The sequence below is a fragment of the Melozone crissalis genome, unplaced genomic scaffold, assembly GCF_028551555.1.
Source record: "Melozone crissalis strain CALT ecotype California unplaced genomic scaffold, PUWL_Pcris_2 ptg000013l_1, whole genome shotgun sequence".
Classification (NCBI taxonomy): Eukaryota; Metazoa; Chordata; class Aves; order Passeriformes; family Passerellidae; genus Melozone; species Melozone crissalis.
The window spans coordinates 973067-991626 of record NW_026535791.1 but is presented as its reverse complement, the minus strand read 5'-3'; the positions used below and the strand labels follow the sequence as shown (position 1 = coordinate 991626).

General features: G+C 40.6%; 1 protein-coding gene across 6 annotated transcripts in view; it reads right to left on the bottom strand.

The window, feature by feature from the left end:
- The window catches only part of GRIA4 (glutamate ionotropic receptor AMPA type subunit 4), a 214983-nt gene extending 198409 nt beyond the window's left edge, over window positions 1-16574 (bottom strand). For 5 of the 6 annotated variants that reach the window (XM_054272066.1, XM_054272070.1, XM_054272068.1 and 2 more), the window contains exons 1-2: window positions 16276-16450; window positions 14977-15135 (exon numbers count right to left, since the gene is read on the bottom strand). In XM_054272066.1, coding sequence (XP_054128041.1) covers window positions 14977-15135; window positions 16276-16363 — 247 coding nt within the window. In that variant the 5' untranslated portion in view covers window positions 16364-16450. Of the gene's footprint in view, window positions 1-14976; window positions 15136-16275 lie in introns of all 6 variants that reach the window. The other variant, XM_054272071.1, reaches the window with a different exon arrangement.
- Window positions 16575-18560: the final 1986 nt, after the last annotated feature.

Genomic DNA, 18560 nt, shown 5'->3' with positions numbered 1-18560 from the left:
TCTACCTGCTATTAATGAATTATGAATACACCTGATAATTAAAATTCAGTATTTACAGTCCTGGCTGTGCAGCAGCACAATGTGTGATTCAAAGCTGTCGCTCTGTGTTAAAAGCAAGGTATGCAGATCTCCAGGTCTCTGGCAGCATTTCATTTTCTTGCTAGAAACACTTAGCAGACACACTCTTATGGCATGGCCACAGTATATTAACCCTGAAGAGCAAGAAGAAAACCCACATAATTTCAAGGTATATAAAAAAGCACCAGTTATTTTTATTAAAAAGTCCAATCCAACACACCTGCCCTGGTGTGCCTTGCTGAAATAGAAAGTTTCTGCCCACATTCACCCACTCTGGAGTTTTTCTTCTTTTTTTCTATTTTTTTTTAAGGTTTATGCAGGTGAGTCTTTATTATTAGTTTTGAATTTGAGATAAAACAAAACAACCTCCAAAAAACCAAACAAAAATAAACATCAAAGCTAAACTATCATCCCAAGCATATCTGAAAGATCACACCCAAATGTTCACATCTCTTGCTCACGCTTGATCACATCACTAACCCTCTTCTTACAAAGACATACATGTTAGAAGGATATGTGCTGCCCTCTCTGCAAAGGGACTTTTCTTCAGGTCACAGTTGTAAAGAATGCAGAAAACACAGATGGCAGGTACAACAAAAAAAAAGAAATATATTGTTAGAAATATATTGTTCCTTTCATGAAGCTTGGTGGATGTGATGGCCCAAGAGGGAAGAAAGAAGGAAGGGCAGCACCACATCAGGCAGCTCACTGGGACTTGACTCCACTCATCTCCTCCTGCCTGTTCTTGCTTTTTCAGGGTGCCCTTCTTACTGCCTAGACCCGAGAGATCTGCCACAGCCTCTTGAGACCCAGAGTGTGCTGTGTGCAACACCACAGACAATGACAGAGGGGCAAGAGGGGCAGAACAAGCTGCTGAAAATCACTATCATGCCCCGAGCAGCACATGGAGTGGGACAGAGGTCACTCACTAAATGCTTCTACAACGCATGTGCACATTCCTGAATATTAGAAAACAATGATTAGGCTGAAAGAGATAAGCACCTAAAATACAGTTAAATATACTAGTTGCCGGGAGAAATTTCACTTTGGTTTCACATCTCTACAAATTCTGAAAACTGCCTCAAGTCTCTGCAATGTCTCTGGCGTCCCCCTCCTGAGAGGGACAGCAGAGCACCGAGCCAAAGCTTTGCCCCAGGAATTTCTAGCTGCTCATTTTTTGATCTCACACTGGGTGCTCTAAATAAGCAACTGGATGAATATTACCACAGAGTTATTATTTCTGTCATAAATTTTCAAAACTACCTATATGAATAACTGTAAGCCAAAGTCCTTCAGGGACTGGCATAAATTCAAAAGCTGTCTGAGTGCTAGATTTAGTATTTCAACCATTGAAGTGGATGAAAGTAGTACAAAAATATATGCACAGAAGGACAGCTGTCTGTCAGCTATACACATTTACACAGGCTTCTGGGCAACAGTTTCAAACAGAAATTAACAACTTGGTCTAAGTAAAATAACTCCCATCCAGGCTTCCAACAGGATATTGGAATTTACCCTGCCGGGATGTGCAATGCTTAAAGTACCCTAAAGTCTCTTCCTGAAAAGCATCTCCTAAAGGTTTGCAATTCTCCACATAAAGCCAAAATACAGCATTTTAAAGGAATTTAAATGTTTTATAGAGCTTTCTCTACATACAGATGGAAAAAACCAAGTAAGATGTTTTTGCTTGTATCTGCAGCTCAACCTAAGACACTATCCCAAAATGCTGTAGTGTAGCCTCAGTGATTTGCTCCTATTATCCCAAACCTCCTTTCTTGGGTACAAACACTGTCAACCAAGTGTATCATTTGGAACACAAGTAACAATCCTAAGAAAAAAGTCCAAGCTCCAAAAACTAATCTTGGTAGAGGCTGTACTGGATGAAATGTAGATGCGAGAGTAAAAAGCGCAAATAAGGACAGGGTCACCATCGTCTGCTCTCCTCATGTCCTTCACAAAGCCAAATGGAGACAGAATTATCTGGGTAAACACAGGCATGGTGGAAATGAGATATTCCAGCAAACCTCTGCTACAATCCTTTGGGACCCCTGTAGGGTGTTTACAAATTCCAGGGGATTACAGCCAAACAGACATCAGGGACCAAAACATCTGTTTGGTAAGGATGAAAAGAGAGTGAGAAGTATTACTGTATAATATCTGACACTGCCTTCCATGCAATGGTGATGACCAGTGGTAAAAGCGTTTCATCCAGTGCAGCACCAGGAATGGCCACATCCAAGCTGCCCTCGATGGAGTTCCACTATGGGTAACAACTTGCTATACAGGGAGCAGAACTGTGGTACATCCTGGATTTTAGGAAGTCTGAGGCCTTATTTTCTCTCTTGAAGTCAAGCATCAGGACAGACACATTAATGCAAGTGACAAACAATTCTTTCAGTCACCCATGCTACAGATGCAGGGAGATAGTCTGCTTTGTTCCTGGCTGGTTTTGAATGCTTCCATCTCTGTCTGCTGAGAGGTGGAAAAAGGGGCAAGTTCCCACTAAAATCCAAAACTGCACATTATTCTCAGTGTGGAAAGTCTTTATCAACAAGTAAAATAAAAATCCCGAACGCTAGGATTTTAATGAGTTTTCTATTTTTGTCTCAGTGGAAAAACTATAGCACCCCTTTATTCCTTCATATACCGTAAGGAACTTACCATCATTACAGCACTAACAATAGGTACAAAGTTTTGAAAGCTTGACACTGAACCTTATAATTTTAGTTAAATGTGAAACACTTTTTTTGAGGCCAAGCAAAGGCCCTGAGGGATTTTATTTCAGTAGTTAGAAACTACTAACTTACTGTGCCAATAATCCAACAGTTTGCAGACAATACTTTCCCAGACAGGAAGGCAGTACATTGTTGTAATGCACATCTTTTAAGAAATCAGCAGGCTTAAAGCCATACCTGTGGGTTACATTTTTGGTGGCACTCACTTCACTCTCTTAACTAGTACTTCTAAGACCTACATGATATGCAGTCAAGAAAGGAAAATATCTTATGTAAGCACGCTCCCTCTGAACTGGAGAGATTATCCTTTAATGTTCTCCTGTCTTTTATGGGCACAAGAGGAAAAAAACACTTCTTTTATAGGCACAAGAGGAAAAAAAACTTCTTCATGGTGCCGATTCTCCTCATTCACATTCTCTTTCGTGACTTCATTTGTGCAGTCAATTGCTCACAGACGTGAATAGGAAGGTGGCAGTACAGCCCTGCTTTAAAATAAAAGGTAGCAGGAAGGTAAGGCCCTGGAGAGCAGTTTCTCAAGGTGATGCTCCTGAAAGTGGATATCCACGCCTTTTCAAATGGGTAACATTATGCTGGATCTCATTTTAATTTCACAGACACTACATAAGGGCAAGGAACTGCAAAAATTATTATTATCCTATTATTGTAATTGCTCAAAGGATTTTCTGCTAGTCTCCCATTTAGCGGAGTATGTGAAAGGCTGACAAAGAAAACGTGATTAAGTTGTGAATCTCTGGTTCCTGCCAGCTGTTTTGAAGAGCAAGAGATTCCCATCATAAACAGTAACCAAAAGAATGATGGCCTTTCTGGTCCTTTCATCAGGAAATTAAAAAAACAGTAGTCCTTCAACATCTGTTAGAGACCCAGAACAGAACGGAGGGAAGCAATCCAATTCATCTGCATGAACTGTTTTTGTGGTACAGCATCACCACTCCCTCAAAGTGTTGACCATGTTGAAGTCCAAGTCTGACCTGGGGGAGTAAGACAGAGATGGAAACAGGCAGAGTTCTTCTGAGGTCATATAAGGATGCAATTTCTTTTTTATTTGTGACCAAGAATCAAATGTTTTATGCTCTTTCCCTTTCCTTCCTTTCCCTGCAGTAGTTAAGCTGACAGTTATCTGCAATCAATACATTACAGGAGCTAATCAGCTGCTGTGGCTTCTGGCGCTGAACCAGAAGGACAACAGCCTGTCCCTAGCTGTGGGGTAGGACTGGGACATGATGAATTTGGTTCTGGGATGCCTGGATCCTCTTCAGTGGTGCAGAGCATGGGAAGCACCACATCAACTGCTTCCACTGGTGGTGCTTCTTGAATACTGCTCTCATTTTGTCATGTAAAGCTGGGGCATGTAACAACAAAAACCAGAAGACGAGAAGAGAGAAGCGGATAGCTGATAGAAGCGAACGGAATTTCCTCTGTGTCTCTTGGAAAGAGTATATTTTAATCTTGTGCTATTCCATAACTCCTCCTGTGCTTCACTGGATGTCTGGTCTAGGTCCTACTCCCTCTCTGTACTACATTTTCAGCTTGGCATAACCAAATGTTCACCTTAAATCTTTACAAAGTCATGTCAGCTTGCACCCGCTATAATGCCTGGTTCACAAGCACCAGCCACACTTCCAGGTGTTTCCAGAAGCAGAAAATTCCCCATGCAGCAAGAGGTGCTTCATGCTCCATGTGAGTCCGTTCTCTGCACTCTGAATCCTCTTTCTCCAACACCAAATAATGATGTTTCCTTAATACATAGCTCCTGATGGATCTTGGAGCCTTCTCCCACCCAGCTGGGCATCCACGGAGGGCAAAGAGCAACTTCAGGGGCAAGATCTCAAACTCTAAATTAAATTCCTCACTCTGGGTAATCTCTCATTTCTGAGTCTGCAAATGTGCCTGAAGAACCAGGGCAGATCCACCTCCCAGCTGGGCTCCAAATCATCTCAGGCAGCCCCTGCCGAAACCGTGTCATTTACCTGCTGCACACATGCATTTGCATTAACTGCGCCCGTTCTTTTTCTGAGTTATCTGAAAAGACCTTTACATTTTCCAGCTGATTTCAATAATAACTGAATAATAAATAATTTAAGCAAAGCAGTTAATGGATGGAGTAAACAGAACATTGTAAATACAGCTATTACTACAACAATAATTAATTGCTGAGGTCTTTTGTTACTACTTGTCCCTGTTTTAGAGACTTAATAGTATCAGGAAAGAAAGGGTTTGTCCTTTGTTATTCTTTCCATATACATCTGCTATTCAGAACACTGCGACAGATCATCAAAGACAGCTATGGGAGCACTTCTTGTATTCCTTTATTCAGTCTTTTGCTTTCTGCAAATATTCTTGTGTTTTAAATCTCATTCATCATCATGTTTGTGTTCAGTCTGCAATCTCGTCTGACACACAAAGCAGATGAAACTAGGGATTTCCAAAGCTAAATTCATAACTCTTGATATCTTAAGCTAACAGCCCAAAGCCTCCAGGAGAAAGCAGTAATAGATTCACATCCTCTGTGGCTCATAGAAAGTGAAATATGTGTAACACATATGACCATTAAGTTGTATTTGAAGGTAGATGAGTCTGTGAATACCAATAATGGGGATTAGCACACATTTGTTAGCAAAAATTTGCTTAATTTGGTCTTGGAACACATTTAGCAAGCTTATATCACTGCTGCTTCAAGCCACAGTCCCCGCTGGGGTTAGGAGATTTTTTTTTTTTTTTTTTAATGATGGAAAAAGCCCTACCATTTGTGTCCACCCTAAGCATTTTCAAGAGACCTTGAAAAAGGCCTCAGTAAGTCCTTACATGTCTTGCCATACCTAAACCATGCTACTAAAGGTGTCCCAAGCCACCTTTCTGTGCTGGCAAGACAGAGTTGCAACCATACAGAACAAACCTCAGGGGCTCTGGGAGGTGCACAACTCTGAAAAATCATGCTGATTATGTTATCCCTCCAAAGTAAAAGCCAACAATAAACCCAGTAGACCTCTTCCTTTCCTACTCTTTACAGCTCCCACATTCAACACAAAGATGCTGGGTGACATATCCCAACGAAGTGTTGATGACATGACAATTTACCTGAGATTTTTTTTTTTGTCTTCAAGACTGGATTTATTTGGGAAAAAAATTACAGGTTGGATAAAGGTATTGAGGCTGTCTGACAGGCATCTTGATGCTCCCAGTGAGTGACCAAAATGGTCCCACCAAGCCTTTATCTGTGGACATGATTGCATACTATCCATACTCCCATTCACTTGGTGATCTTTACTGTTTCTTTGTTGAAGCAATGATGCTCGTAGCCATCAGTCAACATTTCCTCCCTCAGACTGCTCTCACATCCTTCCTCATCATCTGCAAGGACTTCTAACTTGGATCACTTCCATTCAGCACCACACCTGACCTTCCAGACACACACTTTGATGGGATCTATGTAATCCTGCAGCAAATGCCAATGAAAGTTGTCCCAATACACTTCTTATGCTCTTCTTCTTGAATCTTTCATCTTGAGGTTGGATCTTTGTTTGTGCCTCCAGACAGCAACTCTAATTATTAATTGATCTATATAATAACATGTCATACAGTATTACTCTGCTGCTTTTACCTGTGAGAAGCTGACCAAAGATACTGATTTTTAAACAAAGGACCTGAGAAAGAAAAACTCCTGACCAGCTCTCAGTTGGAGGACACAAAAACAGCTAGATACAGAGACAGTGTTAACAGGGTATGGAAACAGCCCCAAAACCCAGCGGTTTACTTGGCTTGTGCTTTCTACCTGGAGGAGAAGTGAGAAAAACTCCTGAGTCAGCCAAGAGCCCATGACTATTGATTTTTGAAGGAAATTATCCTTCCAGCTGAAGTGTTTTTGAAAAGTCCACTCTTAAACACTCTTCTCCATTTAAATGAAAGGAAATTACCAAGGGTGAAGAGGCAAACCTCTTATCAGCAAACCTCTCCAGGACAGATCCATACAGAAAACCTGGAGGAAATCATTGAAAGACGATCCTACACTACTCTGTTGAGACTGAGGGCCTGTAAAAGCCTCTTCCCTTGTCTCCCCATCAGCTTAGGTGAGAAAACAGAGTGCTCCGTTTATTGATAGCCACATACTACTTAAAAATTATTATAACTTTCTCTCCTGAATGTTACATGAATGTATCTGTGTTTGATAAAATCTTTCTCCCTTATATTCAATGTTTTCCAGACCTTAACACAGCATCATCCAGATCCATATCTCACATTAACCAGTAGCATGAAACACCTCTACTGAACATCAGGAATATTAAAATAGCACAGGAAGCTTTTGGGGACAAATAATATGCTACATTTCATACTTTCTTTTCTACAAGAATTTCCTTTCTTGCTGCTGTTTTTACCTTGAATATCTATTACATGAATTGCTTTTCCCACTGGGAAAACAGATCTGACCCTGACATGGTGACATCAGTGAAATCTCTAACAAAAAGAAATTGTGGAATGATTTGGGTTGGAAGGGGACCTTGACAATAATAAAAAAAATTAAGTGTAATGCATATCTGATAAAGAAATTAACAAAAAATTATTTTAATAATAATTCTTAACTATTTTGAGTGATAATTTCTAACACTAACATATGGATCATCTTTTACGCCACAATGTGAAGATGTAAATTCCATATCCTTGAAATCTGTGGCAAGCAAAGCATAAAGATTTCAATTCTTTTCAGCAATTAACTTTCTGTATTGTGAACTTCCCTAAAATTTGACGGATATTCACTAGGTGGATCTGAACTTTACGTCAAAAACATAAAATAAAAAATGTAAAAATGAAGCAAATAAAAAATGAAGTTGCATTTTCATGGGTTTAAGTTCATTATAAAAATACACCACAGAAGCTACTGGAAGAGCGTGCATGCAGAAATCTACCCCACAGAGGGTCTGAAAGCAAGAAACAGAGAGCTGCTATGAGTAGTTAAAAAATGTATTTTAATACATCTTCAAAATGTGTTTAAAGCTTTTCCCCACAAACAGTCTAATAAATAATCTAGTGAAAACTGTTAAGTACTTTTTCTTGCTCTTGGGCTGTATTTGTATTTGCAGGAAAAAACAACTGCATGTTGGTCATGAATATAGTGAAAGGTACTGCACAAGCCTGCATCCTTCAGGAGCAATTGCTGCATACAAATACAACATTGAAGTAGCCTGTGGAACACAAGAAAACAGTAGCCCAACTGACTTTCTTTGTAAACAGGCAATTATGTACCAGGGGTCCAACTGCCAAACATTTTGGTTTTTAAAACTAATAGGAGTTAAGCAATTTAGTAAGTTTAAAAATTTGAGATTATTAGATGAAAGATAATTTGAGTTACGAGATGAAAAATGCGAACACATCCCCCTTGCAAATAAACTGGATTCCGACTACTCCTTCTTTTTAAGAGGTTCCAAACTGCAATCACTGCTCAGGTAGAGCCCCTATTTAAATCACAAACTGCTCTTTCTGGGGGAAAAAAAACCTGCAGGACAAGGGCCAGTGTTTGCATGGGAGTTTGCTAATGCTAGCATAGCTGGTCAAAATCCAGCCATTACAGTAGCTTTGTTGTAAGTATCCGGGTATTTCCAGTTGAGTCCAACATAAACCTTAGCTATAGTCAGCTCTGGAGGAACTGCTGAAGAGGAAGGGTGATATGGGTCTTTCCAATGTGTTGTCAGGACAAGGGTGATGGGTATGTGTCACTCTGGTGGCATCTTCTCACCACATGGAACCTGCAATTACTTGTACAAGTCAGGAAGACTTCGTCTAGACTATGGGAAAAACAGGGAAGAAACTCAGTCCTCACAAGGAAGGAGCAGCACCGACAGAAGACACTTGCCCCATGCATTATTGCACAGAGGAGGACAGGTTTTCCCAAGTGCTCAGCCATAAGCACTTCCCAAGAGGAAGGCAGGGGCTGCTAAGGACTCTGGAAAATACTAGAATATCTCTGAGTAACAAAATGTAGGGTAGCCTTCCTATTTGAACTTGGGTGCCTGAAAGCAGGCAGCACTAATATAGAATTTTTGAGATAACTCAAGATATAACTGCATTGAGAAACAAATGAATTCACATCAACTTTGATAAATGCCAGTAGGAATCTTTGTAAGCCATAGTAACAACCAAAAATCTATGTAAGAACCTATACTAGACTGAGGAAGATGTTAAAACATCTGAGAAAAGTTTTAAAAGTAAAGCAATGATGAAATTTCAAAACAAGACACTGTGATCAGATACTTTTTGAGTAAATTTATTTTCCAAAATTTAGAACAATTTTTGATTGACACAGCAATAAATTATCTAGATTGACTTTGTGTCCTACCACATAACTTTGGTGTGCCCACCTCAGTTGCAGAAGCAGACTTGGTGCTGTACTAGTCCAAAATCTTTGCCTCAAGCTAAGTGCCCAGAGGAATGGAAATCAAGAGAACAGGCCAATTCTCCCTGTAATTACACTGGTGCAATCACAAAGACATCTTCACTTTTGCACTAGTACAGATTTCATACCCTTAAATCAGTCATATATTAAGGAATAGGAACTATGAGAAATGATTATTTGGTCCAACGTGTTTAAATCCAAAGAACTTCACCTGCTCACAATCTGGAATTGCAAAATTCATTGTGGGATCTAAAACTGTTAAGAAATCAAAGCAGACGTCTTCCCCTCTCATGAACAAGCAAGTCTCAAAACAATCAAGACCTAGAAATGAAATGCATGACTTATTTTGACTAGCATACAAACTTAGATCACAATGATAAAGCTGAAGTTAATCAATTTAATTTACTTGTTAAAGTCTTTGTCCTACACAAAAAGTACTGCACTGCTTTGCCTTCTGCAAAAGGAATGAAGGAACACAGCCTTTCTTATTAATCCTCTGAAATGAACATTAAATTATTTCTATAGGCTCCTATAAAGCTTTTGAGTTTAAAGTTTTAGTCAGTCCAGTAACATGCTAGGACAAATGCGAGGGAAATAAATGTTCTGGATTTCCCGGGTAGAAATCTGACTGTAGGTCAGCGAAGGCCCATCATTTATTTTCCCAACAATAACCCTGAAAATTAAAACCAGACTCTGATGGACTGGAGATATTGAGTTGATCTCTCTGTTGTATGGTTATTTACAAATATCACATTTAGAGCTATGAAACTCTTTGAATATGGATGTTCTTATTTCTAAAAAATATACAGAATCCTTCTTATGGTAGATGACACCCAAGTACACACACGTTCTTTGATTCCATCAGCAACTGATAATAATAAAAAATGTTAAGAGAAATTGTTAAAAATAATTGGAGTCTAGCTTGAGATAAATTCCACATATTAAAGCAAAACACTCACTTCAAAAGGATTTTTGTAATTGAATTTGTCTTAGAAGGGTAAAATTTAATCCAGTTCCATCTTTCTAGCTAACTGGTACACTATTTGCTTTTGCAGTTAAAACCTGACTGTATGATAACTCCCAACACACTCCAAACTGCATCCTTGGGAATACTGCACTGCTCTTGATAGCAAAACACCATTCAGCTGTATGAAACCTCACTTTCTAAATAAAGAACATCATGTTTTTAAATGACACTGATTATTCAACCAAGGTTACGCTTCTATTGCTAAATTGAGTTGTAATTATAAAGCAGAATTAATAACCAAATTTAATGAAAATCCCATTATGATGCAGCTGAGGAAATCAAAGTTGAAAACTCCTGTAAGTAAAATGACAGATAGTCACAATATAAGGGCAATACTATGTGTGAGTCTATTTCCTCAGCTTTCTGGAGTTCTCAGCAGGAAGTTAACTCCAAAATGATATTGCTGCTCCCCTCAGGAGCATGTACAAACCCAGAGACAAACATACAGAGAGGTGAGAGTGACAAGGGAGGCTCCTGTCTGACCTCAGTGCTGCCTCTGACCTCAGTAGATCTTCCCCAGAAACTGCATTCCCACTAGTGAGGCAGAATCAGGCCCTCCAGTTTCAGGTCATCAACCCCACAGAAATCTAGAGGTCACAAGAGCCCAAGGCACTAACTCTTGGAGAAAGAGGAAAGTTATTCCGAGATACAAATTTTTTTATTTCAGTAGGCTTTTTTTCTCATTCATGTGGCCCATAAACAAGATTACGCTTTGGGAGGTTTGCCTCTACTGGGATTAAAATCTAGTAAGAATGGAACTGTGCAGAAGAGGAAGGAAGGGTCTCATTTTCCCTAAATTACATTTATTAGGTATATATTCATCTCAGAATACACATTAAGTCAAACAGACTGAAAGAGAAAAGCTTTACTTTTACTATAAAACACTAATGAAAGACTGGAATCAATCTCTGTTCATTCCCTTTAGCTTAATTCTGTGCAAGAACTGCAAGCTGCTACAGATTAAGGATTGTTCAAACTTCAGCTTGAGAAAAATTCTCAACCACAAGAGCTGAAAGGCAAATAGTTCTTTGTAAAACAATAGCACTACCTCTCCTAACTACTCAAGCATGTTTAATGTTGACTGCGTTGCTGAGATATACTAATGTACTATATAGATGGTGCACGGAGGGAGGAAAATTATTTTGCATTCAGCTAAAGAATAAATATATACAATCCCCTCCAAAAATCAATGTATTGCTCCAACATCTGAAATCAAACTGAATACAGGTAGATTTCTAATCATGAGCAGAATTTCCTGCTTATAAGTGGCAAACCAATGTATGCCAATAGACAAATGTTTCAGCTCTGGTGTATTGTGTTCTGATGAGTAAGAATCTTGTACTATTCATGTTTTTGAATAATTTCAGCTCTGTCAGTAAGAGGGATTCTCTGAATAATGTATGTAGTGCAAAAGAAATGAACAGAGTTTAAATAAAACACACAAATGTGAAGGGAAAAGAAAAAGGACTGAAATCTCCAAAGTGATATAGATCACATCATTTTTGATAACTCACAACAGATTTTATCTGTTAAGGCAACCTGTTTCATATGCATTCAAGATTTAAAATAAAAATACTAATGTTCTAGGGTCTGTTTGATGAAAACAAAAATGCATAAAATAACCATTGGAAATTAGCTGTGACATTGAACACACAAAATTTTCCAGTTACAAAAGTATCCTGGGTGAACATTTTGATGGATGTTTTTAACCTAGTGAAAACAAAAAAAACCATTAAAGTTTATCCAGTGTTGCAGCGAGTTACCTGCTAGTATGCCATCCATAATCCTTTGAAATAATCTGTCTACTGTCTCTGACACATGCAAAGGGTCAGGCCCTGAATCTGCACAAGTAAACTCTGCAGCAAATGGAAACAGAAGTGGAGGAAACTGGTAATGTCTCAGAGCTTTATGCTTGAACTCACATGAATATTCATCTCGGTCCAGCAGCTCTCAGGCTTTTGTACTGTATGTTTGGGGACGTGTGCTCCGAGTAATTTCCACACAAACAGCAAGGTCCAAACCCACTGTTTCACAGCGGTTCAGCAAAGAGCTTTCAGTTCATATTAAAACATATGAAATCACTTAATTCAGAGCTGATGGTGGGGGTTTCTTTAATTAGGTTAGAAAAACTCACACATGTGTGCTTTAGAAGCCTCTGTCAAGCCAGGAAATTCAATCACATGGAAGCCAGTGTCCTCCAGCTATCAGACAATTGATTTTTGCAGACTCTGCTCACATTTAGCTTAAGGAACATGAGATATGTTCATTCAGTTGTCAGTTGGTTTGCCTACATTTCATTAGGAGAATATCTGTTGTTTAAAATATATTCTTCAGTAGTAAAATGTTTTTAAAAGGAAGTAATCAGATTATTGGCACAAGAGTGCAAAACATGAAATAAATGATAACTTGGACTAATGCAAATATACATGTGCATTTAGGTGGCAAGCAGAAACATAAAATGAGGCCTTTAGGATTACTTCTATTTAATAAAAATGTACAGAATTTTATGAGCATACACACACATAAGCATATACATTTAATTTACCCTTTCTTCTCTGCCACCTCCCCATACTACAAGGATTCGTCATTTCTAAAGCTATTAAATACTTTGGAACCAAAACTGGGTTCAGCTTAAAGAGGAAAAAAAAGGATCAGGTTATGAATCACTATTTCTATAAATGACAGCAAACATAATGGGAGAGGTGTTCCTCAGTTAAATATAAGGCAAAAATAGCATTAGGTGGTTGGAATGAGAGAAGAATCTGCTGCAAATAGTGTAAATGAGCAAAAGGTTTGGCCAAACACTTTTTTAAATTTAATGTGTTTAGTTTTACACAGTAAAGTGGTGCTATTTTAGACAATTTTAAATGTGTCCAAATCAGAAGTAATTTACTAACATTCAAATGGAAAGACTAAGCAATATCCTTAATCCAAAATGTAGCAATAGCTTGAGAAATTGACAAAAGTAGATGCCTAGGCAGAATCTAGAATAATTGACTTAACTTAAAATTACTGATTTTAGTACACAAAAATTTTAGTCCCATCCCATCTGCTAAAAATTTAAGTTTAAAAACGCTAGTGTGCCATTGGTCTTCATGGAATAAATATTATCAGTGCTTGCAAAAGTTGACATGAACTGTAGTATTTTCTCAATGTACTACACCTGCACAGACCTGATTCCTTCCAGTTTCAAAGCATCTTTTGAAATGTTTTTGCCTTAAGGAATTCGATACTGATTTCCACACTAAATACAACTAATACATTGCTTAATATAGAATTCACGCTTTACGGGACATCACCCTTTGCTGCATAAAATGAATGGAGCCATTTTGGCAGCTCAGAAGCTTTTCCTCTTAAACAAGGTGGCAAGGTCATCTGAAACTTGAAGTAGCAAAGACTTGGATAAATAAATTTAGTAATCATGCAATAAATTATTCATGAGAACTGCACAGCATATTGTATGTTTACATATTAAAAAGTGCCACAGAGATGGCAGTGAGAAAGTGAAGAGAAACACAGCACATATTTTAAAGGCACCATGAACACTAAGACATTCTCCAGTATGCTTCTATTTTAAACTCGCTCAGCAATGTCGCTTAGAGCATCTACTTCCAGAGGCAATTCACTCTTGAATGGAGAGGAGGGACTGGAAAACTTAAGAGCTACAGAGGAAAACCTATAGAGTCCTGAAATATGAATATCAAAGTAGTAACGCTACTACAGTATTCAGCTCTGCCCCACTGTACACCAGTGTCTTACATAATAACATGAATTCCTTTTAAGAAGCAAGACACACACGAAAATAAATACAAATAATGCTGTCCCCCTCTCAGAGATTAGGCATATCTAGTACATGTTTTAACCACTGGTAAGGTTCCTGGGGTGACTGAAATGTAGCAAGTTCAGCTAATTATACATCACTTTTATCAAAATAGAAATTAAAGAAAATAAATGTTACCTCATTTGTTAAGGGCATTTCTTGCTCTGTCTTCCTCTCATTGTGTATGTGCATCTGTGTGTATGTGGGTGTGTGTGTGTTTATAAAATATATAGTAGGACGAGAATATTTGTTCCAGTTGAGGTGGTCTGTGAAACCAAGTAGCTCAGATACTAACTTGATTTGGCACCAATGTATGGATGCACAGAGACATATCCACAGGATGTATGCATTACGAAATGGTAAGAGACATTTACAACCTAGAATATAAGAGCAGGGCTGCCTCAAGTGACATCACCAGATCAACTGCAGCGTCAAGCAACTCAGATATATTATCCTGCACACCACTGCTTCCCTGTCTCCTTTCCAGCCATTAGAAAAGCATCTGGGAGCACAAACATTATCATATATTTTCAAATGCACGCAAGGCACAGCATGCACAGAAGCAAACAAAAGTGTGGGGTTTATGCACTTATTGACACATTCACAATTTTTCTTTACAACAACAAAATTCATCTCCATAGAAACAAAGAAGCAAGAAACTACAGTAATACTGCAGTTTACTTTTTACCAAAGTAAATGTCACATCAGGTTAGTCAGCAGAAGGCAGGAGAGGGGATTTTGCTCCACTAAGGAACTAACGAGGACTGCTGCCCCTTTTGCTGTTCTGCAAAGGCTATCTGTACCGAAGACAGACTTCCCGACACATTTACAATGCAAGATAACTATGTGGTTTCCTGTTCTTTCCACTGCTATTTATGCGTAAGGTGGTCGGATCAGTGGCATGTTTACTTACAGGCATTTGTTACAGCGAAGCTGTTGGCTGTTTCAATGTTGTCTACATGAGGAACCAAATTAAAAGGTGCTTCGGATGCATTGGGGCTGGTGTTATGAAGAAAGATTGCTAATCGAAAAGCAGTGTATTCCTGATCTGTGTTCCTGATGAAGAGACCACCTACAAAAAACAGAAAAAAAAAAAAAAAGCAAAAAGCAAAAGCAGCTGGGTAAATCATTTGCAAGCCACTTACTGTCTTGTAAAACCAAACAACTGTCTCTCCCAAAGCTGCACAGTAAGGCAAGTCCTAAGACTTTAATGGATAAGGAACTAATCGTATTCATAATCACAACCACTGCCTTTAAATCACCGTCCTCAATCGATTTTAACCTCCCTGATGCATTCATGCTTCTTTTCTGACTTCTCGGTTTTCAGCCTTTCATACATAAATACCCAGATTTGTCATGACTACAGTGACCTTTTAAAGTGTTTAGCCTCCATCTCCCTGATACTGAACACACTGGTAAATCAGCTGCTCAACAGCCTCTCACATTAAGTGGCGGGCTGATTAAGCGGAACGATGCTTTCTGGATTAAAAAAGGGAATACCAACTCAGCATAGGATAATCTGCACTGAAGAGGAAGATAATGAACTTTGCTCCTCTGCAGCCATGTGCAGGCAGGGAGCAGCTCAGCCTTATTAGCAGCATTTTTACAAGTCCACAAGAAATGATGCAGTGATGGAGCTGAGCTGGAAAGAATTCAGATAGCTGCGTCCCATCCCAAACACGTCCGAAAGGAGGGAAGCAGGAGGCGGTGGGAAAGGGGCGAGGATGGGGCACAGGACTAGAGGGACACACTTAGAAAACCCTAAACTTTCCAACTACAGAGAGGAACGAAGGACGATGTAGCCTTTTGCCCCCCCATCCCTGCCGGCTACCGCAACCTCCGCTGCTCAGGACTCGCCATTCCTTCGAGAGTCAGGCAAGAGCAAGGGGAGTCGGAGGAGGCTAAAGCAGCCAAGGGGCACCAGCCCCGAGCCCCTTCGTGCCCTGCCGACACCGCACCCCCGGGGCTGGAAGGAGTTCTGCACAAGACAAGCATCCTCCTTCCCGCACGCGAACGCACACAGAAATATTTACACACACACAGACACACGGAGGCACATACACAGAAACACGAGGATGATTCGTGCAGGCACGGAAATGGGATGGTGCTGGAGGAGAAATCTGCAAAAGCTGCCTTCAGAGCCTCCTTTCCAACTCACTTCGCAAAGGATTGAACCCCTGGACACAAGCACGCAGCCCAATGCAGCGCTTACCTATTTGCACGCTGCTAGGAAAAGCTCCCATTGCTAGTCCCCAAAAGCCAGAAAACAACAAGACAAGCTGTCTGCAAATTATCCTCATCTTCTCTTCTGCCTCTCTGTCTCGCCTTCTCCCGCTCGCTCGCTGGATGCTGCTTAAAGAGGCATCGAGGGCGAGGAGGATACACACAAAACCAGGAATTAAAAAAAAAAAAAAAAAAAAAAAAAAAAGGGAAGGGGGAGAAAAAGAGAGGTTTCCTCCTTTTTCTTTTTCTTTTTTCTCTTTTCTTTTTTTTTTTTTTTCGGGTGGGGTTTGGTTTTAGAATTTGTTCGCTATCCTCTCCCGCTCGCGCCCTGCCTCTCTCCCGGCTGCCGCTTCAGCAAGCCATGCCGCCGCGGCGGATTTTTCCCGCAGTCTCCATCGCCGGGGAGCGGAGTGTGTCCGGCTGCAAATGTTGCACATGCAGAAGATGGTGGTGAGTTTGGCGGCGGGGGGCAGCGTCTGGCGGAGGCGCGGCGCGGCGCGGGCGGACATGCGCCGTGCGCCCCCCCCGCCGCCCGCACCGCCGCGGGCGGGAGCGGCCGCCGAGCGCGCCCCGCTCCGCCCCGAGCCGCGGAGCCGCCGCGCCGGCCGCAGGCGCCGCGTTTGCCTTTATTTTTAATTTCTGGGGGGGCTTTTTTTTTTGTTGTTGTTGTTGGTACTAGTGGTTTTTTAAAATTTTTATTCGCCCCCCTCACCCCGCCTTTTTCGTGCCGCTCCCCTATCCGCGGGCGCGCAGCATCGCTGAACTTTGTGCAGCGGGAGTCGGGCCGGCAAGGACAGTGCCCCGGGCTGGGCGCGGGAGGCTCGTCCTCCGCAGCCCATCCCTGGGGCTGCTGCTGTGAAGTACGCGCTGTTATTAGTGAGGGTGGCCGGGCGGGTGTGCGGGCGCTGAGCGGCTGCGGAGCGGGGCAGGCGAGCCCCCTCCCCGCGGGGGCGCTCCGCTCCGCTCCGCCGGGAGCCGCGGGAGCGCTCCGCGCTGCCGGCCGCGCTTTGCGGCAGAGGATGGAGCGAGCAGGGCAGCGCTCAGCGCTGTGCCACTCGTGCCAAAGGGAGGAGAGCGAATGCAAAGGAAAACTTCAACGCCACCTCCTTTTCGCTATTTTCTATTTTCTTTTTTTTTTTTTTTTTTTTTTTTTTTATTTCTTAATATTTTTAAGTGGGAGGAAAAAAAGGGAGCTCTTTTACTGTCTAGTCTTTTTCTGGTGCCTTTGAATTTTTCTCTTCAAGCCTTGGAAGTTTCCCAGAGGAGCTGCTAGAAGTCTGGGTCTATTGCAGTTAATAATTAAAAGATATATATAATAAATGATAGGTAATGAAATCATCCAACAATAGCTGTATGTCAGAGGAGGGAGCTTCTAGCTTCACATGTGGCTTTACAAGATATTTCTGTCAGTCACAGGGAATGACTGGAGTTGCAATAGCATAATTTTAAAATGTTAATTGGCAATATGAAAGAATAGTGATTTTTTTAAGGTGAACTTTATGGCTCTGCTTTGAAACACACACATTTGCTCCAAGATCAGAGTTTTGCCTCCTTTCACTCAAGTTTACTTTCTTAGTTTTTTACTGCACCTTGTGTCCTCAAACTCTCCTGTTGCAGGGTGAAATACAACCCCTCTATTTGCTGCAGAGGGTGACAGTGATTTGTGAAGAATGATTGTGGGCTCCTAGCATCTACCACATGGGAGAGTAAGCAGTGAACATTGAAAGCAGAGATGTATAGACAGACAGACTCATCAGTGTGGATGTGTCCAGCTGTGCGCGTGACTCTGTGTGTGTGTGTGTGTGTGTGTGTGTGTTTGGGAGACGGCGAAATTCCTGTAAATTAATTACTTTTTGAAAGATTTCTTTGCAGGTCAATGGCAAACAGACTTAACCTGCATTTCAGAATACTCATTCCTTTATGTTTCAGTAAATCTTCTACTTCTGTTTACTTTCCCTTCACGTTTTCCAGTCTTCTCTCTGAAATGGCAGGCTTGTTCTTCACATTATTTACCCATCTCTTTTTGTAACCTCTGCTTTCGCTCTTGTTTGATTTTCTTTTCTTCTTCCTTGCTTTGCCTCCTTTGTCTCCCTAATTTCTCCCCAAATTTTGGTTCCTCTTTTCCTCCATTCTTCATCATTTAACTTTTTGACTTTGTAAACCCAGATAAAAAGCAATGAAAATAGTATTTCCATGGCTGTCTGGTTCTTTGTCACTAAGAGCAAGTGAACTTGGAAAAACATTTAGTTATTTTGCTGGCACATATGCATGTGA